The 24646-nt window shown below is 32.8% G+C and overlaps 3 protein-coding genes and 1 long non-coding RNA gene across 12 annotated transcripts; 2 read left to right on the top strand and 2 right to left on the bottom strand.

Annotated features, from left to right (window-relative positions):
* LOC114944958 (acylphosphatase-1) lies at nt 1-1577 on the top strand. The gene is made up of 4 exons (XM_029321025.2): nt 1-190; nt 302-318; nt 1109-1218; nt 1303-1577. The coding sequence occupies exons 1-4, from the start codon at nt 55-57 to the stop codon at nt 1418-1420; spliced, it is 381 nt and encodes a 126-aa protein (XP_029176858.2). The 5' UTR covers nt 1-54; the 3' UTR covers nt 1421-1577.
* Nucleotides 1578-1952: 375 nt separating this feature from the next.
* LOC114944960 (uncharacterized) lies at nt 1953-11270 on the bottom strand. Of its 2 annotated transcripts, none has more exons than XR_003822319.2 (3): nt 11173-11270; nt 3545-4218; nt 1953-3456 (listed from the first exon to the last, which is right to left on the bottom strand). It is a non-coding gene; the product is annotated as an uncharacterized LOC114944960 (long non-coding RNA). The 2 variants fall into 2 exon arrangements; XR_014926166.1 differs by having other exon boundaries at nt 1953-2924.
* On the top strand, nt 2188-13330 carry LOC114944959 (uncharacterized). 4 transcript variants are annotated; one of them, XM_085488912.1, is made up of 2 exons: nt 2188-2535; nt 12375-13330. In XM_085488912.1, exons 1-2 carry the CDS (start codon nt 2479-2481, stop codon nt 12702-12704), a joined length of 387 nt encoding a protein of 128 aa, XP_085345038.1. In that variant the 5' UTR covers nt 2188-2478; the 3' UTR covers nt 12705-13330. The 4 variants fall into 4 exon arrangements, with proteins under 4 accessions (XP_085345038.1, XP_085345039.1, XP_085345040.1 ...); XM_085488913.1 differs by lacking the exon at nt 2188-2535 and adding an exon at nt 2552-2726; XM_085488914.1 differs by lacking the exon at nt 2188-2535 and adding an exon at nt 3719-3985.
* Nucleotides 13331-16279: 2949 nt separating this feature from the next.
* LOC114944961 (Rho GTPase activating protein at 71E) lies at nt 16280-24350 on the bottom strand. 5 transcript variants are annotated; one of them, XM_029321027.2, is made up of 11 exons: nt 23997-24350; nt 22742-22971; nt 22503-22563; nt 22152-22423; nt 21872-22073; nt 21175-21337; nt 21017-21094; nt 20600-20757; nt 20375-20503; nt 20149-20293; nt 16280-19478 (listed from the first exon to the last, which is right to left on the bottom strand). In XM_029321027.2, exons 2-11 carry the CDS (start codon nt 22849-22851, stop codon nt 19060-19062), a joined length of 1737 nt encoding a protein of 578 aa, XP_029176860.1. In that variant the 5' UTR covers nt 22852-22971; nt 23997-24350; the 3' UTR covers nt 16280-19059. The 5 variants fall into 5 exon arrangements, with proteins under 5 accessions (XP_029176860.1, XP_029176864.1, XP_029176862.1 ...); XM_029321031.2 differs by having other exon boundaries at nt 24157-24350; XM_029321029.2 differs by having other exon boundaries at nt 24161-24350.
* Between the last annotated feature and the right edge of the window lie 296 nt (nt 24351-24646).

Genomic DNA, 24646 nt, shown 5'->3' with positions numbered 1-24646 from the left:
ACGAACGAGCGACATCTGGATCAGAGTCGCCTTGGAAAACGTTTAACACGTCGAATGATCGGATTAACGTACCTCCTCATTTGCTCATTAATCTCGTCGTCGTTTCTCGAGGCATCGTCGTCGTCGACGAAGAACCCGAAAATGTCGAAGATGCTCGCAGTAGATTTCGAGGTCTTCGGCATCGTGCAAGGTAAACAAAAGGATTAATCTTGTCAGCGGTGCGGCGGCATTCACATTCTCTCTCGATTATCTTTATTAATTATTTATTAATTCCACTGTTTATATCCTGCTTCTTTTCAAGGTGTCTTCTTCAGGAAGGTGGGTAAACCGGCTTGCGTCAGAAATCCTGATGATTTATTGCGTCCGAAACAAGGAACTCTACGCCAAAGAGTGCAACTCTCGCTCGCTTGCGACATCTATCTGTTTATCGATATAATTATTATTATCGTATTTTTACCAATTGTCGGTAACAATTAAATTTAAATATATAAAATTATTTTTGGTGTAACTACCAAACCTCATGCACAATTTGTTTATTAAATGTACGCAGGAACATCCGCGTATATGGCTCTTAGACCTTACTTATTCGTATTTATATATTTAATATTAAAGAGCCATAATATATAGTCTTGTTAATTAAATATAAGTTTTATTTCAAATTTAAATATCCCGTTTTTATATATATTATATAAAAACGGGATATTTAAATAAATTGTCACGACATTTTTTAATAAGTTTTTTTTAATAATATATTAACATATAATATATATATATATATATATAATATCCCAAGTAGCAAAATGATGTCATTTTGACGTTGAATGATGTCTATTTGCTTGGATATATATATAAATTATATATATATATATATTATATAATAATATATACATATATAATAATAAAAAATTATTATATATATATATATGTATATATATATATATATATATATATATATATATATATATATATATACATATATAATAATAAAAAACTATTTTAACAGTAAAGCTCCACTCACTTTTATTCTTTTTAAATATTCTTAAATTTCTCTATATCGATGAATATAAATATTTTATTTGTGTTTATGCCACTATGTTTATATTTATAGTATACGCAGAAACGCGGCAAGGAGTTGGGTCTGAAAGGATGGTGCATGAACACGTCGAACGGTACCGTCGTTGGTCATTTGGAGGGAGAAAAGTCTCGAGTCGAAGAGATGTAAGAAGAGCTTCAATTCATATGAATGAGAAGAAAGTGCGACTCTCTCGAACTCCTGGTTCATTTTTTTCCTTTTAATTTCAGGAAACAGTGGCTTCGTCACACTGGTAGTCCTCAGTCGCGGATCGATAAGGCGGAATTTCGCAACGAGAAGGAAATCTCGCAGCCATCGTTCTCGAATTTTGAAGTTCGGAGGGAATGAGAATAAATATATAAAAAGAAAAAAATATAGCGCTCTTATAATTTAGTTTGAACAATTTAAGTTATTATCACTCTTATTGTAATAAAAGAATCACTCTATTTAAATAAATGTAATATAAAATCTATAACAAAAAATTGTTCTTTAGTGATAGATATTGAAGGTACTCATCAGCATCCAAACAAAAGTATTCGAATATCGTGTAAATATTTTTCTCCTATTTCGAAAAAATTGCATCTTCTGTATATTTATGTAGAATTTAGGTTTATTTAAATTATTTTAGAAAATAATTGTTGAAAAATATTGCTTTATTGTTTTGTAGAAACTAAAAACTCTTTCATGACGAAACCAATTCCTCTCTATCGTTCATCTTTCTGAAGATATAAAGAAAAATTGTCTTCGCATAAAATTTCTAAATGAAGAAATATTAACTTTCATATATAATAATGAATTTGCTAAGTTTTTTTTTACAGAGTTTTCAGATATTAGACACAAACATAGAAGAAGAAAGAAATAGTTTCTGAGAATGAAGAAATAAAGATATATTTATTTATTTTTCCTTTTTAGTTTTGTGAAGTATTTATTTATTATTTAAATATTTATTAGATGTTATATTAGTTTAACTAACTAATCTATGAGCTCGATGTTCAATATTTGTTTCCATATTTTTGAAAGTAAATCCAATAAGTCCTTCTTTGCGACTCGCTTCCGCGAGTGGAGAAGTGTGGAGGAACAACAACACTCTTTCGCCAGCATCTCTTTGCGAAGGAGTTCCTCTCATTAGTCGGCGAACGCTCGGCGAACGGCGCGCATCTGCTCGCGGGTGTCCTTAATATTTATCATTCTCGTTCGCGTAAAATATATAAAAATAATTGTGCTCCTCGATCCCTCTCTACCATAACTTGACTTCGACTCCGCGATCGACCTCGATCGGGTTACACGGGAGGACGATCGAGTTCTTGCGTCGCAAATAGCTCTGATAGCAAAAAAGAACAATATGTTATGACCGATATTGAAGAGGTGAGGACTGTGAGGAGGTGGGGGAGAGTGATGAAGCAAGCATGAAGTGTTTCGAGAGCTTTTTCAAGCGCACCTGGCGGCCGCAACAGATGCGTCAGGTGAGCGACAAATAATAGAGAATGTATAAACTTTCAGGCCTCTCGCGACTCGTGTCGCCTTATCGTTCACGAAAGTGTAACACACATATCAATCGATATATGATCGATCCGATGATATCTTGCATCGTTATTCCATTTGCGAACGTTGCGTCGAACGTCCCGCCGCCATTGCTGACACGCGCCATCATCAGGTATGATGTGACAGCTGCGAGCTTTTTATTATAAGTGCAATTAACATAATGCGTATATACAGGGTGTCCCAGACCTACCTGTTAATGGCAGATTCCTGAGACCATTTGAAGACAATTTTTCCTCAGCAAAAATGTCGAGGCACAAATAATTTTTGAGTTATAAGCGATTGGACATAAAAGGGTTTTTGCAAACTAAGCCTTTTTGGAAATAAAATATTTATATTTATATTAATATTAAGTATGTTTATTTTAATAGAATTTTAATTTAAGGTTTTTTAAAAATGTTTTAATATTCAAGGTAGCAGACATACGTCATGACGTCAGTTTTGCTACTTGGGTTGCGTTCCAAAACGTCCTCTTCGAGGAAAATTTTACTGAAAAAGCTATAGTGTACGTTACGTGCATTATAGATTTTGAGTAAAATTTTTCTCAAAGAGGACGTTTTGGTATGCAAGCTTAGGTAGAAACATCCCAAAGTAGTCAACATCATTTTGACTTCTCTGTTCTACTTAAAATGCAAAAAATGATATTTTCACTAAGGAAAAAACATTTCGAAATGATCCCAGACATCCTAACAAATTACCGTAGATTTGGAGTACCCTGTATATATAGATTATGTAAAATTTTTATATAAATATTAGCAAATTAACATCATTATAAACGTTAAAATGACGTCATTTTAACGTTTAATGGCGTTATTCGACGTCAAAATAACGTATATATTTGCTACCTAGAATATTAAAAAATTGTTATATAAATATATATTATGTAAATATAATAAATACATATATATTTGTATATATAAATGCTTCTCTAACCTGTGCGAATCATTATTATACATTCGGATGAAGAATTGGAGCAATAATATTTCATCGACGAGTCACATATTTTTTATCTCGATTTCTCACAAGTGTACACTAAAAAATCGTTATATATTATATAATTTTCGTCGATTTATTTCTTTTTTTCATTTTTTTTCATATAACTACAATCGCTTGAATGTGCTCGCGCGTTATCGCGCGATAAAAAGTCGACAAGGAATTGATCAAAATAACCAAAAGACAAGACGACGAGCTTAATCAATCGGAGATATGATTCTTTCGTGATACCGGATACCGCATTTCCAATTACACACGTGTGCAAAGAAGTGTCGACGTGAGAAATAATTTCGCTCGTTTATTCGCGAATATGGCTCGTCGAGGTCGTGATTGTTCTAGTGGAAAATAATACAATAAGACGGAAGAAAATTATTATGCAAGGTAGTCGCACACGATATATATTATACACAAACGCTGGGAAATTTGCACGTAACACAATATTTCCTTCATCGTGTATATACATATATATGTGAAGCTATCCCTTCCTTTATTCCGTCTCCTACCCTGTCTTCCATCTTATCAGACGCATTTATACACGTAATATATGTATGTACACATATTGCACATTGCACTGTAAATAAAATGTTCCGTGTCCTCTTTCGATTATCTATAATCTATAAAATATAAAACAGGTAAATTAAATGTCATCGATCAAACTGGCTAATTATATAATAATTAATAATATACATATAAGTGTTTTCGGAGAAGAAGAAAAATCATTGATCCCAATTGTAAGACCTATCAAACCCCTTCAATAGGTAACCCGCTTATCATCATTCATGTATTACTGTATTTTGGGAGTTTTCCAGCAAGAAACACACATAAACGCAATATCTTGAATGGTTGTCAAATAGAAAAAATTTTGGGATTTTTTAAAATTTTTTATTTGACAACCAAATGCATCAAATATTCAATTTTTTTAAATGGCACCCCCTATTTTTTATTACATATTCTTGTAGCTGATCTCGAGAGCTTTTCAAAACACTACAGTCAAATGTTTTTCCATTGCGTACTTTTTGAGTTATAAAGCTCGAAAGTTACTACATTTTGATAAAAATACAAAATATATATATATATTTCTTAAAATATTCACTTTCCTTTAGTCTTATTTTACATGCTCCGACCAATCAGGGCAAAGTCCAAGTATGATCCAGCTAGTTAAGACAAGATCCGGACACGATCGTATTTTTTAAAATGGCCCACCCTGTATATATATATATATATATATATATATATATATATATATATATATATATAAAATTAATGATTCATAAAATTTTTATTAAATTAAAAAAAAATTACATAAATTTTTTAATAATTATTATTTTTTTCTTTTGATTAAATATTACTTTAATAAATTTTCCTCTACCAAAATTACGTAGCTGTATAAATACATCTTAGCTATAAAATAAATGAAATAAATTAAAACAATGTGAAAATGAAGCTCGTATCAAATGAAAATTAATACAATAAGAAAGGCTTTTACACGAGCAATTATGGATGACTATGTAAAATTACTGTATTTAAATATAAAATTTACAATAAATTCAAGCAAGTTTTCTCGTTCGACGTTGTGTCATTGTTCACAAACACACCTATAGATTTAGCAATCATTGGATTAAACAACAGATGGTCTTACATAAAAAAAGAAACAGATATTCCACAAAAAGAGTTCATAAACATGATACAATTTATATTAAATTCAAGTTATTTCAAATTTAATAACAAAATTTACAAACAGACATTTGGCACACCCATGGGTTCACCGTTGTCCCCAATAATATCTGATATATTGTTCTCCAAGATATTGAAAATAAAGTTTTACATAGAATCAAGAATAATATACTGTTTTACCATAGATATGTAGACGACATTATATGCGCAGCCAAACACTGCAAAATAATAGCAATACAAAATTTATTTAACTCATTCCATAATAGAATTAAATTTATAGAAATGGAAAAAAATAATAGTATCAGTTTCTTAAATATAAAACTAATCAGAAGTAACAATAGAATTATAACTGACAAAATAAACAAAATATAAATAAATTTCACCTTTTTCTAAATAATATATAAAGCTTAAGAGAGAGATTCTGCGTATATTCAGCCTAAAAGTCGATAAAGAATAACACACTATAATTAAGATCGAGGCGAAAAATAAAAATATGTAAGTGTTTGCAATTTAACTAATATTAATTATATCTAATAAAATCCGTATAAAAGTTTAACTGTACGCTATTGTTACCATAGATTGAACATTAATTATTTCCGAGCACCGAAATTATTACAAAGAACATGGACATATTAGTATATTTTACATTACTAACAAGACAACTATAGCTTTAAGATGAAATTTATAGACTGTTATATGTAATTGTATTGAATTTAGCGATTGAGAAGTCACAAGTAAGTGACGAAATGTCTTGCACGAATTTATTGTAAATTTTATATTTAAATACAGTAATTTTATATAGTCATCCATATGTGCTCGTGTAAAAGTCTTTCCTATTGTATTAAATAAAATAAATTTATTTCATATATATAAGATGCATTTTGAAATATCACTGATTGAAACAGTCGCTAATTGATTTTTTCAGTGTATACATAATTCACTTGATTTACTAATGCTATATTTAACTATAACTGCTAAAATCATCTGAGATTCTTTACTGTTTTTCAGTAATATAACAATAATACACTGATTTCATTTAAAAAAGCGCACATATTAAATATTGACAATAATGGAAAAAATTAATGATGATTAGAATTATTATAATAATTAATTTTTGATAAAAACTTAATAATCAAACAACAAATGTATTCACAAAAGGCCAACTTATCGAGCAATATTTAAGATGTATCCAATTAAAATTTATTTCATAAACAATATATTGAAATTACAAAAAACCTTCCATATAAACAATATATTGAAATTACAAAAAACCTTCCATATAAACAATATATTGAAATTACAAAAAACCTTCCATATATAAACGTTTCAACCGCACGCGGTCTTCCTCAGTATAACAGTGTTACGTAATTTATAATTCTTACCAAAAAATCATCCTATTCTTAAAATTTACTAATAGTCCGTTAATTCGAGTCGAGAATATATTAGAACTTTATGCGTGTTACAATTTGTCATGTTTTTAAAAGTATTCGCCGTAATGAAATCTTATGATGTTGAATCTCGTAAGTTATTTTTTCGTTTTTAAGCGAGAAATTTTTAATATCCATAGACGCTGTGATTGATAAATGAATAACAATTAAAGTATGTCTACTAATAGATAAAAGGCCTTACATAAATTTATTATGCTTACTTTGTGTCGCTTCTTCTCACAGTTTAACACAATTTTTTTTTTAATTTTAAAATTATTATAAATAGATGAAACCAACCGTCTAACAAGACACTTCATTTTAAACTGTATTTAGTCGCAAATTATGTGTGTTTATATACTATCAGATAGATGTGCCTAAACTGTTGATGTCCTATTTGTCTTATTATTGTTTAATTTTTGCTAATTTGTCTAAAATATCATAATAGGACTCGCTAAGAAGCTCAGTGTCTTTATTTAAATTTAATCCATTTTTTTGTTCTTTAATGTGTAACATCTCTGAGATGAGTCTTTTATGGTAATTAATTTCCTTATCCATAATCAATACATTATCCCAATTGAATGTATGATGTTCATCTTTAATATGTTCAGAAATTACCGAATGTCTCATCGAATCCAACTTGATATTATTTTTGTGTTCTTTCAATCTCGTCTGTAATTGTCTCTTCGTTTGGCCCACATAAGATGCATTACAATTATTACAATTAATCTTGTAAACTACATTAGAATTGCAAGGATGTTTAATTTTATCTTTTTGTGTTTTAATAATTTTATCAAGTTTATTAAGGCATCTATATCCTACTAAAAGTTTTGTATTTTTTATCGAGGAGACATTATTTCAGAGATCCTATTTATATATGGAATAACAAATAGTTTTTTGTTTCTAATTCTTTTATTGTATTTTCTGTTCTTACTATGTTTGTTTGTCTTTCCGTAATGCTTTTTTTAGCAATGAGGTAGCCTATTCGATGATTGATTTTGTTAAAAATAAGATCCAGGGGGTAACCGTTGCTTATAAGTAAGTTAATAACTATCTCTAAGTTTTTATTAAAAAATTGTGGGTGCAATAATAACAAACATCTATTTAATAAGTTATAAATTATTCCAATTTTGTGACATTGTGGATGATTAGAAAAATATGATAAAGTTCTTCCTGAGAAGGTTTCTTTTTGGTACCAATCTATGTATATTGTATTGTTCATAATTTTTATTGATAAATCTAAGAAATTCAAGCTGCGGTTAACCTCCTCTTCTATTGTAAATTTTAGTCTGTCATGATAATTATTAAAGCTACTAACTATTCCACTTATATTGGTCGTCGAAGTGGTCAGTATTATATCATCTACGTAACGGAAATAAAACGTGCATTTTAAATTTAACGACTTAAAAACCGTGTCCTCCAGATCCTGCATGACCAAATCAGCTATGATTGGTGATAATGGAGACCCCATCAGGGTCCCAAAAGTCTGTTTATAAATTGTGTCATTAAATGTAAAATAAGTGTATGTCAAAATGAATTTTATACCTAGTATGAACTCACTTTTTGGTATTCTAGTATTTTTTTCAATATGTTCCCATTTATCATTAATACTGTTGATCGCAAGATCTAGAGGTACGTTCGCGAATAAAGAATGACATCTAAAGAGAACATCGTATCGTTATCATCAATCTTTTTTCTAGATAACATGCTGTTATTAATATAACTTTTAGCTTTAGGAAGACTAGTTCTTAGAATAATTTGCAAAAAAGAAGCTAACGAGTATAAAGCCGTGTCTACAGAAGAAACTATGATTCTGAATGGATAGTTTTCTTTATGGATTTTAGGTAATCCGTACGCTTTTGGTAGGAGAGAATCGCTAGAGCGTAATTTATAATATTCATTATTAGAGATATACTCTTCTTTCAGCCATTTTTTCAATAAGGTGTTCAATTAATTTTCTATTTTTTTACACAAATTTTTAGTAATGATAGTGTATGTGTTAGCATCTTTTAATAAGTTCTCCATTTTATTAGCGTAATATGATTTTTCCATTGCAACAGTGGCATTACCTTTATCCGCACGCGTGAATATAATATTTGGATTATCTTTGCAAAATTTTATGGAATCCTTGTATGCACAGAGTAGTTTTTGTTGTACTGAGTCATTTCTATCGTTTGTGTTTAAGAATTGTGCAAATTTTGGAACAGCAATATTTCGAATAGTTGTAAGATTGTTAATATTGTTACGTTTGTGGTTACTTTCTATGTCTTTAATGAACTCGTGTATAGCTGATTTTTTGTTAGTATTAAGAAGGCAAAAATTACTACCCATTTGCAAAAGTTTCGACACATTAGGTGGAATACGTGCGGATAAAGGTAATGCCACTGTTGCAATGGAAAAATCATATTACGCTAATAAAATGGAGAACTTATTAAAAGATGCTAACACATACACTATCATTACTAAAAATTTGTGTAAAAAAATAGAAAATTAATTGAACATCTTATTGAAAAAATGGCTGAAAGAAGAGTATACCTATATTAGAGAGGTTGAACCATTTATCGTTTGTATGTTCTAAAGGATGTGTGTGTGTGTGAGTATGGTTATTTAGAAATTTATTAACGTCTATGTGTATATTGATATCCGTATCCTTCGTAATTGCTGTAGGACGATTTTGTATAATTTTTATCGGTTGTGAGGTTTCCTTATGTAAGACACATTGTATATCTATGGGTTTGATGCTGTTGGTATACTTCAAAAGTTTTTTCCCCATAAGCCAATTAAATTTCTTCTTATGCGTAACAAACAATCTATTATGACAATTTTTAAAGGCATTAGTATGATGTTTAAACAATCTATTCCAAATATGCAAGGGTATGAGATTAAATATCTTGTTATATAATGACTCTACTTGTCTGTGTAAATCAAAGATTTCAATATTCATCGCATTTGCTTTAAATTTGTACAACATGCTCTCCAATCTTTTGATCGATCTGTGATGATATAAATTGAATTTTATATGACAAAATTTTGTTAAGTGTGTAGGAAAGATACCGTGATTTCTGCAAGTTCTTAAAAAACGCAATTTAGATCTCACTCTTATTAACCTGTAGTTTGCATCAATCCATTGTTTAAAATAATCTGCGGTACTCATGCCGAAAGTTTTATGAATAAACTTAGAATTAACAAAATAATCGTGATTCGTGTCAAATTGACGCATTGTAAGGCCAGCGTATATTGAAATATCAATTAAAATTTTAATTCGCTCGTGTATTGTATTTAAGATAATTGCTTAAATATTGCTCGATAAAGTGGCCTTTTGTGAATACATTTGTTGTTTTATACAATACACGAGCGAATTAAAATTTTAATTGTTATTAATCAAAGTCATCAGTAGATAAAAATAATAATAATAATAATTTGCGAAAGCAATGTAAGCAAAATCCAGAGGAACCGGTATTTATGATTAGAGTGATTTCTCCCATCAAGATTTTCGATGATAATTCCGAGGGAGGAGGAGCCAATTTATTAGTCAGCTGGTCAGGGGTCGCGGTTGATAAGCGCTGATAATGGCAACCTTTCGCACAGCGTACTAACAATAAAAACCGGTCAGTTCTTACGGTGATTCGTATCGCGCGACAACGCGCATTGCTCGTTCTCCAAAGTATATTTACATCCGTACGATATTATAGTGTTTTGAAGAATATCCAACGTTGAAACGAGAATTGCGTAATTTTTCCAGACGCATCCTCGCAATGCGATAGTATGAACGAGAACGATCGCCCGATCGGGAAATATGGACACGTATTCAACGTGAGTAAAAATAATTGTTCAGATCGTCTGTCCATTGCTTCGACATCAGTGATTACGCAGTATTATCGAAGTCGACCGTGCATTCGAGAAAGCGATTAAATCCGTTGTAAATGGGCCTTGACGTTAAAAACGACACGGTCGATCGCCTCTAATCGGGTCGTTGACTGTCATCGATACTTTTGAGCGGTGAAAGTCGTGTATAACGATCGATTAGCGGGACCTCTACCCCACAAAAAAAGAAGGGGGAAAAACGCTTATAAATCTCGGAAAACGCGATTCGAAATACAGTGAACATAAGAAAATTTGGCAAATTTTTAATATAAATTTTATACAATTTTTTGTATATAAATTTTTGCTATTTTAAATTCGTCAATTTTGAAACATTGATATAAGAATTTAAGTTCAAATAAAAATATTTAATTATAATTATATAATTATATTATAATTATATTTTATATATATTATATATATTATATATATATATATATATATATATATATATATATATATATATTATATATTATATATTATTATATAATTAATATAATTGAAATTATATTATATTAATTTAGATGAATAAAAATATTAATTTCTTGATTATATCATTATTTCTGTAATCCATCTTATATTTATTATAAATTTTTCATTAATTTTTACCTTTATATATGACGAAGTCGATCGAATCCATACGAGATTATATCTGGACCCCAAGATAAGTTTTCTCTGTTATAAACTTGATATTATATGATCGTGTCACATCCGCAACATAATTATCCCTTCCTCTCGAAAAGCCGGATTCCTGAAGCACGCGTAATCATCGGCTGTTTTGTTCCTTTCACTTTCATATCCTCATCATCACACACGTTATTGACTTCGCTTTGATTATCATTGTGACTGCATATATTAAAAACAAATTAAAATTATATATAAAAACAAATTAAAATTATTTTCAATCATGATTAAAAATAAAAAAACAAATAAAAAGTAAATAATATAATATGTAATAATAGAATATATATATATATATATAATTATAATATAATATATAATAATTAATATAATAATATAATATAAAATATAATAATAAAAGGGAAAATAATCCAGTTAGAACCTAAACGCAAAAAAATTTAGAATATAGAGATATGTAGATATATATATAATTTTTTAAAAATTGATAAATATTTGCAAGAGTGCATTTTTAGACTTTAATTGAAATCCGATTGCAAATCTAATTTTGTATAATGAAATGTCATTCTTATCGCGACATTTTATGTCGCACAAAATAAATCTGAACAAAGCAAAAATTGTCGGGCTTCTTCGGGAAGTTAGAAACCACAGGTAGATAATCTTTATCCGGTAATAAACATCGGCATACCGCATATTTGCTATTTTGCTTCCTCTTTTTCAAACAACGATGTACCATAAAAAATATTTAACAAGTCATCAATAATATTAAGTATATATATATATATACAATATATATATTCTCCTTGAACGTGTTAACACATATACATATACAAATTTCGTAATTATAATCAGTCGATAAAGAATTTGGTGTACTTTTGTTTGCTCTTTCCAATTCATCGATAGATAAGTCGAGTATAAATATTTAATCGTGTTTAATCGTTGAAAACAAAATATTATTCAAAGCAATTCATAACAAAACTTAATCCATAATGGAAAATTTTTCTTTCGAAAAATAATTTCTGAAACATTCTGTATAAATATCCCCAATAACGAAATAACAATCAAAAAAATTCTCATTAACAAAATATACAGTGAAAAATATATTATCAAAAAATCAAAACTTACGAATTTTTATTCAGCAATTTTGAAAATAATTGCATTCTCTTCTTCAGATGGAACCGTCGTCGAAGTTCGAGCCGACGACGGCGGCGGTGGCAGAGGTGCATCGCCACGCTACCGGCGAGGCGATGACGGAGCTGGGTGAAGTGAAGGTGACCTTGCCGGGTAGCAGCATCGCGACGTCAACGCCACACACCAGCGGTGGCGAGCCGGCGCCCTGCAAGAACGGCGGCTGCAAGGTCTGGAGGAGTAACCGCAACGGCGAGCAGCACTCCGAGAGTCCTTGGCACTCCCTCAAGACAATCTTCCTCGTCTCCGTCATCGTGGCGTTCCTTCTTTGGGTCATAGTCTACACCCTGCTGAACCAGTATCAAATCCTGTGATCGTGATGTGTTCTTCGTGCCACTGTTTATAATTGATCGATCATTAATCGATCAATAATCGATATTTAATCGATAATTAAGGATTAATCGATAATCAAAAATTGATCGATACTCGAAGTGCAAAAATATTTGATTTACATGATGAAGTTTAGGACGAAGTCCTAATCCTGCTCTATAATGATTTTTCGTTGGATTCTGTAATCTTTATATGATTTTGTATGCGCGATTAACGCGATTTTATATCGATCTGTGCGACTTCCACAGCGTTCTCCATATAATCACGATCGTAATTCTTGGATCCTACGATACGCAGCGACAAATTTTCTAAGCAGGATAAACGTGCCAACAATTTTCGATCGTAAGAGATCTATTATAAATATGTCGAATACTTTTGATCTTATAATATATGATTTATATCGTGCCGATTTATCTGACGAAATCGATCTGTATAAAACACAAAGATTTGAGACAAACAGTCGAAAGTTTAAGGGCGAGGATTTCCGGGAAATCCCTTAAGTTTTCGTAATTAAGTTTGTAATTAATATTGTATATTTCGTACCATTTTATAAACGCTTTTTTGTGACGTCTGTAAATATATTCGAATAAAATACGACGTTATATTATTACGCAGTGTACGCAAATTATTCAATCCTTTACATAGGTATCGAGCGAATATCGCACGATAAATCGGTGTTCAGAAATTAAAAAGTATGTACGGCAAACACACTGACAATTGTAAATAATACTGAGAGAGAGAGAGAGAGAGACGCAAGTTTTAAGAAATCTTTAAAAAAATTGCGCTATATCTTAATAATAACTTTACAAATTAGTTAGAATTGATCAAAAAATTCATCTTAATCGAACGAACTTCTCGATCAAGAATGGTTAACGATTATTTTTGGCCGGGACTGTAATAGGCAAAACGACTGTAATGTAAGGGAAGAGAGAGAGAGAGAGAGAGAGAGAGAGAGAGAGAAACAGAGAAATTATTAAACATCGCACGCTACATTTACATAGATTAGATTTTCCTCGCGATTTTTCTTACATACAGATCTCTTTTATCCATCAAATCACGACGATACCAACCCAAGTAGCAAAGTGACGTCAAAATGATATATTAATTTAATATATATTAATATACTATTGTATATATATTAAATTAATATATTATTTTTATGTTGATATATTACAGTAATATTACAATATAATATATATAAATAATATATAATATAATATACAATAATAATATAAATGTATAGGATGTTGCGTGTATTTGACGTGAAAATGACGTCATTTTGCTACTTGGGAAGCCAAATAAGTTCTCTCTTCTCCCTTACAGTACCTGAAATTGTCGTTAGTATACAAGAAAAAATATGACTGCGCACGCAATCGAGCATGTATTTATGTATCTCGCGGAACAACCGCATGGTAACGATCCTGACGAATTCGCGGCGGACGACGTAATTGTTATCGAGAACGAGGAGCGGCCCGGATCAACGACCGGAAGTCGCCGTTCGACGGCAACGTCGTCGAGCGCGCGAGATCGGGAGACGCACCCGATGCGACAGCATCCGAGGCTGCGGAATGGCAAGAACAACGACAACGACGACGACGATGACGACGACAACGATGGCAACGAGCAGGAGGAGGAGGAGCTACCGGATGACAATGTGACTCTCATTTCCCTCCACTTTTTCTTTCTTTCCTTTATATACACATATATACACATATATATAATTTATTAAGTAATATAATATATATTATATATTATAAATAATATACTAATATAATAATATATTAATATATTATTACTGTAATATATTAATATATAAATATATTAATATTTTACAATAATATATTACAATATAATATGCAATATATTATATAATATAGAATACACAATATATTATAAATATGTAATATGTAATATATTATATATATATATATATATATATATAATATATATTACATATTATATAATATATAATATAATGTATAATATATTATAATATATAATATATTACATATTACATAATATGTAATATATTGTGTATTATATATTATATAATATAGTGCATATTATATTAATTGTAATATATTACTGTAAAATATTAATATATTTATATATTAATATGTACATATATATATATATATATATATATATATATATATATTAATATATTAATATATTACAGTAATAATATATATATATATATATATATATGTATGTATGATACAGAGATGTGTATATCGAAGGAAAACTCGGCGTTTTAGGTCTCCAGGACGGAAAGACGCACGCAGCCAAGGGTGCTGTTGATCGGCTGGGACAATTTTCGTTCAAGACTTATGCTGTTCCTGGTCGCATGCCTTCTCGTCTGGGCCTGCATCTTCTTCCCTCTGCTCACCACTTGAAGCTCCTGGCTCCTCCTCCTCGCGCTCTCGCAATGACGTCGAGACGATCGGCTCGATACGATGACATTCAACACGATTTTCGCACACACATACTTTCACGTTTATATTTATATATATATATATATATATATATACATATACATATACATATATATATATATAATTTATATATTACGTTCAATATATATAATAAGAACTTTACATTTTTGGTATTAAATATTTACATGCGCTTATTTAGTCATATATATATATATATATATTAATTTACGATTAAAGTGGCCTTCGCGAAAAGGAAATTATCCTCGAATGGCTTATCCCCAAACCATCTTCTATCATCTTATCTCTCTGTAAAAATTAGAAATGCGCTTGTTGTAAAATTTGGCTCTATAGCACGTAATGTTTAATTGTTCTTATTAATTATTGGCGAACACGTAGTCAAGACGGTTTGGAAGTAAGTTCTCCAGTTGCGAGACTTTGGATAGAAAAAAAATGTATCTCTTTCTCGCAACACTTTTCTTTTTTGCGCAATATTACTCCCGTGAACTACTTATTCTTCCTTTTTAGGACTGATCGGTTTAATCAAACCTGGAAAAAACGCGCCGCGAGCTCCGTCGATTATTCTACATATTTACTTTTATTTACGGAACACTTTCGTTGTGTAGCATATCGTTATGTGTGTTACGTCATTATCTTGTGTATTTTTTCCTTTTTATTGAAAAAGATACTCGAGATTAGTATCTCTTGTTTTCGCGCTCTAGATCAGAATAATATCGAATAATATCTTACAATATATAGCCTTTACGTATTCCAGGACGAGTCGCTAGAAAAGGAACCCTAGATTATCTTTCTTAGATTCGAGAAAATCAGAAAAAAATGTATATACAATTTTGTGTGAGAATCTAAACATTTTCGATATCAAATCTATTAAAATAGCTTCATATATGCTTTAAAAATTTCCTAGTTTAATTCTTTCTTTGCTTCAAAGTCATTAAGGTCATTGAATTCATCTTGATATGAACTGCGATATATGTTTAATAGTTCTTTATATATATATATATATATATATATATATATATATATATATATATTAATATATAATATACAATAAATTTTATATAATATTAATATATTGTATAATAATATATAAATATAATATATTAATATATTATTAATAATATATTAATAGTCCTTAAAATATATTAATGATCTTTCTTTTAATTGTATTCCGTAAATTTTTCTGTGTTTGTCGACCTCGAGAAAGAAATCGGAAAGCGTCCTTGTTTCCGTCGAATCATCCTGTGTAGTCTTATTTTTAACGATTTTGCCTAACATAAACGCGACAGTACGATGTCGTTACAATCGACGGCTTATAAATACATTACGTCTTAACATTATATTAACTAATTTGGCATGTAACAACCGTGAGGATGCATTCATATAGCTAGCGACTGGCACGTCGCATCGAGAGAATTCTCGAGTGAATACTTATTACACGACCTATATCGAATTCCATTTTACAGAGCATTCCGTGAAATATCCGACAAATTTTATATTTATGAGTATTTGGAGGAAAATTACGTAAAAGAGCCACCTCTTTTCGATTTGGATAAAAATAAATATTAGAGGCGATCTCGCTCCTTCAGTGACCTTGAATTATGGCTAAAGAGAAAATTATTGAATATTATTACATTTTTCTTTCATCTTCAGGTGATATGAAATAGAAGTTGCTCTGAAAAAATTAAAAATGTATGCAGAATTATTCTATTATGATTCTATTATGATTATTCTATATATGATTAATTTTGTTTAGAACAATTATAACTTTGCAAAAAAGAAAAATTAACGATGACTCAAATCTCTCGAACACGTGACTTACAGAGCCATGACCTTGATTACATATTTCAAAGTCATTAAACTTGATGAGATCGCTTTTGATAATCAATTTTATCGCAATTTCTAACTAAATTAAATATTTATAAATATTTACGAATTATCTATTTAAAATTATAAATAAATTATAAGATCTTTTCTTATCTATATGTATGCGTCTTTTTAATGCTTAATTATTAATTTAATAATAATAATAATAAATTAATTAATCATTTAATTATTATATATATATATTTTTTTTTATTTAATTATTTAATAATAATTATTCGCAAATCAGTGGCTCGCGCTGTGAATTTTTATTAAAGGATATCGACCCCAAAATCTAAACGAAAAATTTGTAAAATCATAAAATTTATCGGATATTTCGTGGAACACCCGGTATACATTAGTCACACAAAGGTGATCGATGGGAAAAGATTTCGAGTATTTAAGTCGTACCTCTAATATTAGCTTGGAATAAATACATAAATGATGTGTGTTATGTGGTGTGTGAATGTGTATGTGTATGTGTGTGATATGATTTTCGTATAAAACGAGGGATGTCTTGATTAAATGAATAAAATTATCGAGTATGCGAGCGAGTAGAAAAGAGAAAGACGAGTTAAAAAAGTATCGCGGGACAAGAGTAAATGCGTTTGGAATGCCACGATAGATAGTGTCTATTAGGGAGTAAGTTTAACGGATAATAAAATCGAAATAAAAACGAGATGTAACGCAATATCGTTCGTCCCGAAATTGGGACATCGTCATCGAAACAATAAAAAATTCACGACTATCCTTCTAAAGAAACAAGAGCATTTCAATTACGATAAATGGCAATAATAAATTAGATAATCTCTGTATACAGGGTGTTTCCTAAAAAGTATTGCAATGGAGGATTCAGGACACAAAAATAAGATAAAAAGTTCATATAAACATATGTCCAATATGACCTTGTTTTCAAGTTATAGCTTGTTTTGTTTATTTGGATGAACGGTTTCCTGGTAGATGGATAGGCCGTGCTGGTCCTGACCAGCTCACTCTCCAGACCTGAATCTACTCGATTATTACTTGTAGGGGCATCTAAAATCCATTGTTTACAAAATACCTATTGACAACATCTATATGTTACTTCGTCAACGTGTTGAAGATGGAATTTTTTAAAGTCAGACAATCTATGATGAGACATGTTAAAGCCTGTATTCAAGTTAGAAGTAGTCATTTTGAGCACTTCCTGTAACTATAATTATCTTAATTCTGTTGAAAAATAAAACAAGCTATAACTTGAAAACAAGGTCATATCGCGCGCGGACATATGTTTATATAAACTTTTTCTCTTATTTTTGTGGTTTGAATCCTCCATTCCAATACTTCTCACTTTTTAGGAAACACCCTGTATATTAATAACATACGTAAAGAATTCCACAGCAAATACATAGGAATTGGTTTTCTCATATGTTGTAGCTTATTATCTGCTGAACAAAAAATGTCTCAAGTAACAAACTAACGTCATTAAACCTCATAATAATGTCATTTTGACGTTTAATGACATTATTTCGACGTCAGTTTGTTACATAGATATTTAGCTTAAATTTGAGTTTATTACATGATGATGTCATTTTGATGTCTAATGACGTCATTCTACGTCAAAATGACGTATGCTTGCAACCTGGGTAATAGATAGTTACAGTCAAATACGAAAAACTCGGATTCTGTGATTTTTTGATTGGCTGTAACTCAGTAACTATCCAATATTTACCCAGATAGCAAGCATATGTCATTTTGACGTCGAATGACGTCAGTTTGCTACTTGGGTATCTTTAAGGCTATTACATCTTTGGTTCAGCAGGACATAAGAACAACAGTATATGAAAAAAAACAGTCAATTTCACTGAAAGCTAAAATCCTAAGTATTTGATATGGAATCCTTTACATTAAGAAGACAATGTTCGAATTTAATTCCTGAGCATTTCAAGATTTAAAAAAATACAAAAAATTACCTATAACTTTTGAACAAAACAACGCTTAAAAATTTGAGATAGTATTAAAATTTAAAAAAGGATTAAGAGAAGATCTATATCCGCGGCTTGTATGTCAAAGTGACGTGGAACGTCTTTACGTCCATCTCGGTGCAATCCTGTGGCCCGATGACGCCGTCGGCGCCGGTGCGCGACGGCACTCGCGTCGCCTGCTCCTCGATGATCTCGTTGTAGCTGTTGTCCAGCATCTTCTCGGCCGCCTGCTGCTGCTGCTGGGGAGACTGCTGATCCGCCGTCACTGTCACTCGCACGATCTTCACGGTCTTGATCGCCTCCAGGGAACGCGATACGTCCGCCGCTGCCGCCGCTGCTGCTGATCGAACGCCACCTCCCTTCGCGCCGTTTTCCTTGTTGCGACGGGACGAGCTGCGGTGCAGGCGTTGCTTCTCCCTGGACGAGTTCCTCCGCAGACTTGGCCGCTTCACAGACTCCGCGCTGGCGCTCAGACCCGTGGCTAAATTCAATCGAGAAATTTTTATTGATAGAGTCGAGGAAAGATCTTGAAGATCTTGCAGAGGCTAGAAGGATAGGCTAACAGAGTCCAGATAGCAAGCATACGTCATTTTGACATCGATGATGTCATTAGACGTCAAATTGACGTTATTTTGATGTTTAATGATATCAATTTGCTACTTCCCAAGGAGAACAAAAAGTCACGATAGTGTCAAAATGATGTCATTTTGACGTCAAATTGACATCATTTTGACCTTTTGTTCTCCTTGGGTTAAGTACCCAATTGGGAAGTATATTTAATTTCTAATCTTTCCAGGTAGCAAACTGTTGTCATTAAACGTCAAAGTGACATTTTCACGTCGATGACGTCATTTTAACGTTTAATGACGTCAATTTGCTATTTGGGAAGTAAATTTAATTTCTAATCTTCCCAGATGGGGCAAACTAATGTCATTAAATGATGTCATTTGCCATTAATGACGTCATTTTGACATCAATGACGTCATTTTAACGCCATTAAACATCAAAGTAACGTCATTTTAGCGTCTAATATCGTCTGTTCGCTATTTAGATAATTGGAGCCTATATAGTTATAAGCTAGAGCCATAAAGATTATAATAAAGCCTATACTTAAAAACGAGAGAGAGTAGGCTAGAAAGATAGAGCCTTACCAATGTTGCCGGAGGAAGAGCGATTAGAACCGCGTAGGACGTGTATCGCCGTGGGATCGCTATCTGTCGCCACCAGTCTTTCCCCCACTGGGGTGAGGAACCATTCAGATCTGGTTCGCATTCGCGCGGCCTGTCTCTCGTGAACCTGCGTCAATTAATCCTTACAGTTCGACAAGCTCAGCTCAGAGCAGAGGTCTCTCATCAAGTCAGTCCGTTCGTCTCTCACCTGCGGCAGGTAGCTGAGACTCTTCGTGCTCTCGGCGTAGCGATTCACCGCGCGCAACTCGTCCAAGGTCATGCCCGCGGCCGCTCGTCTAGAATGATGACTGCCGTTACTCGACGAACGACTGGGCGCCTGTAAAGAGTGTCAAATCTGTTGTGTCGTTTCGAATTTATGGAAAGAGCAACTAGTTTCCTTTGCGCTCTGTTATTACGTAGACGATATAAATACCTGGAACAGGCCGTTCTCCTCTAAACTAACCGAGAGACGCGTGTAACTCTCGAGTAAGGTGTTCTCCGGGATCATGCCCAGGGACGATGTGAGATTCACGGTCTCCGGCATGTGAATCAACGCCGGGGTCGACTGCGATTCCTCCTGATGCGACATACCTAGCGCATGAATCAGCGATTAGTGCGATATTAGTGTACTCTAACAATGAGTGATACTCAAGATCATATTGAATACCTTGAAGAAAAAATGCATACGCTCTTTTTTCACATTATATGTCAAAATAAATTACCCAAATAACAAACTGATGCCATTAAACGTCAAACTGACGTCATTAAACGTCAAAATCACGTCATTTTGACGTTTAATGACGTCAATTTGCTACCTGGGTAATTTTGTTCAAAGAAAAGGTCTACTTACATTCCAAATTAAACTTTAGTCCCCATCTTTCGCATTCGTATTGCAACCATGTCTTTTCCGCCTCCAGCGATAATTGTCCTAAAATTTATTGCAAATTAAAATCGACTTCAGTATTATATTTATTCGCGCGATTTAATTAATCGTGTGTAGAAACTTACTTGACACGAGAGTATCCGGTGGATATCTAAAACTAAAGATCCAGTCTTCCTCCACCTTCAATATTCGGCCGGTTATCCGCGCGTAAAATTCATAATTGTCCCTTCCGAATAGATTCGAGACGCCAAAATTGTCTATCATGAACTTGGTGACGCGAGTGGCAATCTGAAAAATCAATTGGCTACTATTAGAAGAAACCTTGACGATCTTCCTTAACTTAAAAGAAAAAATATCTGTACATTTGTAAAAAAAATTTAAAAATATATAATTCAAGGCTCCTCCTGGCTCCTCATCGACAATGTTGAAATTGTGACGTCAGAGGCAAGAAAACACACACGCTAAAAATTCTTAGATGCCATTTCGAGATAAAAAAAGCACTTCAGATGGCTAAAGTCATTTAAAAATGGCACCTAAGAATTTTCAACGCCTCTGACATCACAATCTAACATTACTGCGGCAAGGACCCAGGAACCTTAAATCTTGTTTTTCCATATCATAATTGAAATTAAACTGAAGTAACATGATATTTCAATGCTCAATCAATTAAAAACTACTAATAAAATTAACAAATTAAGATGAAGAGACAATTGGAAGGTAAAACAAATATAAAGGCATCATTTCAGATGAATCGGCTGCACTAGTTCAGAGTCTACCTCTTCTCTTCCAATGTGGAGTAAAAAATGGATCTCAGGGGTTTACCTTAAACCTGAGAACATCCTCCATCTTCGCAGTCTTGCCGTCGCTGACGCAGCTCTGAAAGAACGAGGGTGCCACAGACACCCCCAGGGCCTCACTGGTCATCCCCGTGTGAGCTCGCTCGCTATTTACCGCTACTACCCTGAACGTCCCGAACAGCAACACTAGCAATCGTTGCGTGTAGATCGGCATGGAGGTGATTAATCTGCGGGAGCCAAAGTTCTCTCGGTCAAACGCAACTTTGTTTCATCAGGGTCGCTCGGAAACGCGAGTTTTGCGTTACCTGTGTATCTGGTCCCGTTGTTGTTCTATGCTATCTAGCTGGATTACGGTGAACAGCTGCTGCTCGCCCTCCTTTCCGAACACTCCGCCAGGTATCTTGCGCAAAAACTTCTTCAGCACGCTGGCTATCGTGTAAACGCTGAAATTGTCCATGTTAACGAGGTGTCCAGTTTGCAGAAAGTGTACCAGCTTCTTCATGTTACCCTGGTGACCGGGCGCCCGGAAAACATCCTTTCTGAGCGGGGCTTCCTTGTTCAATTTCAATATGAGAACCTAAAATGAGAAAGAAAGTTATTATTATAGCTTGCAATTGTTTTGTAAAATGTATCATGTAACAAAATTTGATTTTTACCAATAAGGGACCAGGAATATCATTCTTGCACACTTCGTCCAAAGGTACTCCAAATTTGACTCTGCAGAAAGAAGAAAACAAGGCGTTTACTTAACTTCGAAGAGACAATAATGTAAAAAATATATCTGGACAAAAAAAATTAATTTAAAAAATATATACATCTTGCAAAGAAGATAAAAAATTGATTAAGATGCAACAAATGATGAATATATTATTGCCAAGCAGAAAGTGTAACTAACTTTTCCAGCCTCCTTGGATATGGCGGTACTGAGGAAGGATGTCCGCAGCTGGTTACAACATTTCCTAATGTGGCAGCGCGTCGATGCATCCTCTCTGTCCAACTGCTCATTGTACAAAATCTAAGGATGGCAATGTCATGCGAGCACTTAACACCACTTCACGCTCGTCTCTTCCAAAGAAACAAAACTGTACTTCTTCCAAATTCTGGCCAAGTTTGCTGATCCAATCGCTGAAAGTGCACCAACAGATTCTTGTTAGTCTAGCTTCCAACTTCCAACAAATACAGTATCGAGTTAATAAAAGCTATTGTATATTACAAAGAGCTGTATAGATTTATCTATGTAACATTTGTTGCGTCACACTACAGGTTGAAAATTAATATTTCTTCACTCCACATTCCATTAGTGATAAAGATAGTGAATAACTTTTGTTATCGGAAAGTTTAGTATTAGCAATACTGTTGTAACTTAAATTTGATTTTAATTCAAGATTTTTACCAATAAGTCTATTCTAGTTGAAACACTTTTTATATAAATATATGTATAATTAATTAACAATCAATGTAAGAATCCAATAAAAAAATTGAAAGAGCAGATGTGTTGATGAAACAAAATAAAATTTAACATTATATACAATAGTATTAAATTTCATATGTAACATATATAAAATAAAATTTAAAAATCGTATATAATATTAAATTTCGTATGTAATAATACATTTAAAATAAAGTTTTAAAAAATGCTACATATTAAATTTTAAATATATATAAAATAATATAAAATTTTATAACACCATATATTGTATATAGTAATATTAAATTACTTATATAAAATATATAAAACAAAATTTAACAACATTGATGATCAATGGAACAATTTAAACTTAATTTCGTCCTAATCACTAATATAACTATTCATTTAATTTAGCACGAGGTCCAGTTTCGGAGTAACTCCTGCACGTGGCGGGAGAGAGCCGAGCAAGAAACAAAAGAGACAGAGAAAGCTAGAATTCCAGGCCCGCCCAAAAGATACAATAGAATTGACAACATAAAAGCGCGACGGAGAGGGAGAATAATTGGGAGGGGAGAATCTCACCGGAGCGAGAGCGACGATCGGGCGCCGTCGTCGACGTGAGATCCCGGGGAGCTCTCTTGGGGGAGACGCGATTAACCTAATCGCGCGCGCGCAGCATCACGCGGGCGCGCGCGCGCGACGACGGCGGACGGGGAACTGACGGACGGACTCGCTCGCTCACTTGCTCGGCCGCGCGCGTCGTCTACGTTTCCATGGAAATGTCGCGGCGAAGTAGGCGCCGGAGCTGCGTCGACGGCATCATCGCGGCTCCAGACCGCGCGCTCTTCTTCAGGCTCTCGCTCTTTCTCTCTCTCTCTCTCTCTTTCTCTCTCGTCGCTCACCCACCAGCACCAGCCCACTTCGCGTCGCGTTGTCACGGAGCCTTGTCGACAGGTTGACAGCGTGCGCACGGTGGCCGCAGGCGGGCCAGGCAGGAGTGCATCCTCGCGCGCGCTTCACGTAAGAGCGACGGCCCGCGCACCACCACCCGTCTTCGTAATCATCCTCGCAAAAAATCAATATGGCTCCGACCGGACCGCCGAGCCATAGATTATCAAAATGATAGATGGAGAAATGGCTGGATTTCTTGTAGAGATTCTCTAATATAAGAGTCGTGAAACAAGAAATACAATTTTGATTGGTGCCGCCATTTTTCAACAAAAACTGAGAGTAGCCATGGCGCGAAATTTAATTTCTAAAGTATGGTCCTAATTTGTAGCCTATTTTGCTCTTTGCTCGGGATTACGACGAAAGATTTTTATTATATGACCCTTTTTCGAAGAGTTATTTATTACAATGTGGCGTAGAACAACCAGTTATTTCAGAAATTTT

The sequence above is a fragment of the Nylanderia fulva genome, unplaced genomic scaffold (assembly GCF_048542155.1).
Source record: "Nylanderia fulva isolate GAGA-0341 unplaced genomic scaffold, ASM4854215v1 Scaffold74, whole genome shotgun sequence".
In the NCBI taxonomy this organism is placed as follows: Eukaryota; Metazoa; Arthropoda; class Insecta; order Hymenoptera; family Formicidae; genus Nylanderia; species Nylanderia fulva.
The sequence above is the reverse complement of the archived record's forward strand: the minus strand, read 5'-3'. Positions and strand labels throughout refer to the sequence as shown.

Coding starts and splice junctions, on each gene's coding strand:
- LOC114944961 (XM_029321027.2), bottom strand. CDS start 22,851: ATGAGCAGTTGGACAGAGAGGATGCATCGACGCGCTGCCACATTAGGA. Junction 22,424..22,502: donor ATATTCCTGGTCCCTTATTG/GTAAAAATCAAA, acceptor TTCTCATTTTAG/GTTCTCATATTGAAATTGAA. Junction 20,294..20,374: donor GTCTCAGCTACCTGCCGCAG/GTGAGAGACGAA, acceptor TAATTGACGCAG/GTTCACGAGAGACAGGCCGC.
- LOC114944959 (XM_085488912.1), top strand. CDS start 2,479: ATGAAGTGTTTCGAGAGCTTTTTCAAGCGCACCTGGCGGCCGCAACAG. Junction 2,536..12,374: donor GGCCGCAACAGATGCGTCAG/GTGAGCGACAAA, acceptor TCTCTTCTTCAG/ATGGAACCGTCGTCGAAGTT.
- LOC114944958 (XM_029321025.2), top strand. CDS start 55: ATGATCGGATTAACGTACCTCCTCATTTGCTCATTAATCTCGTCGTCG. Junction 1,219..1,302: donor AAGTCTCGAGTCGAAGAGAT/GTAAGAAGAGCT, acceptor TTTTAATTTCAG/GAAACAGTGGCTTCGTCACA.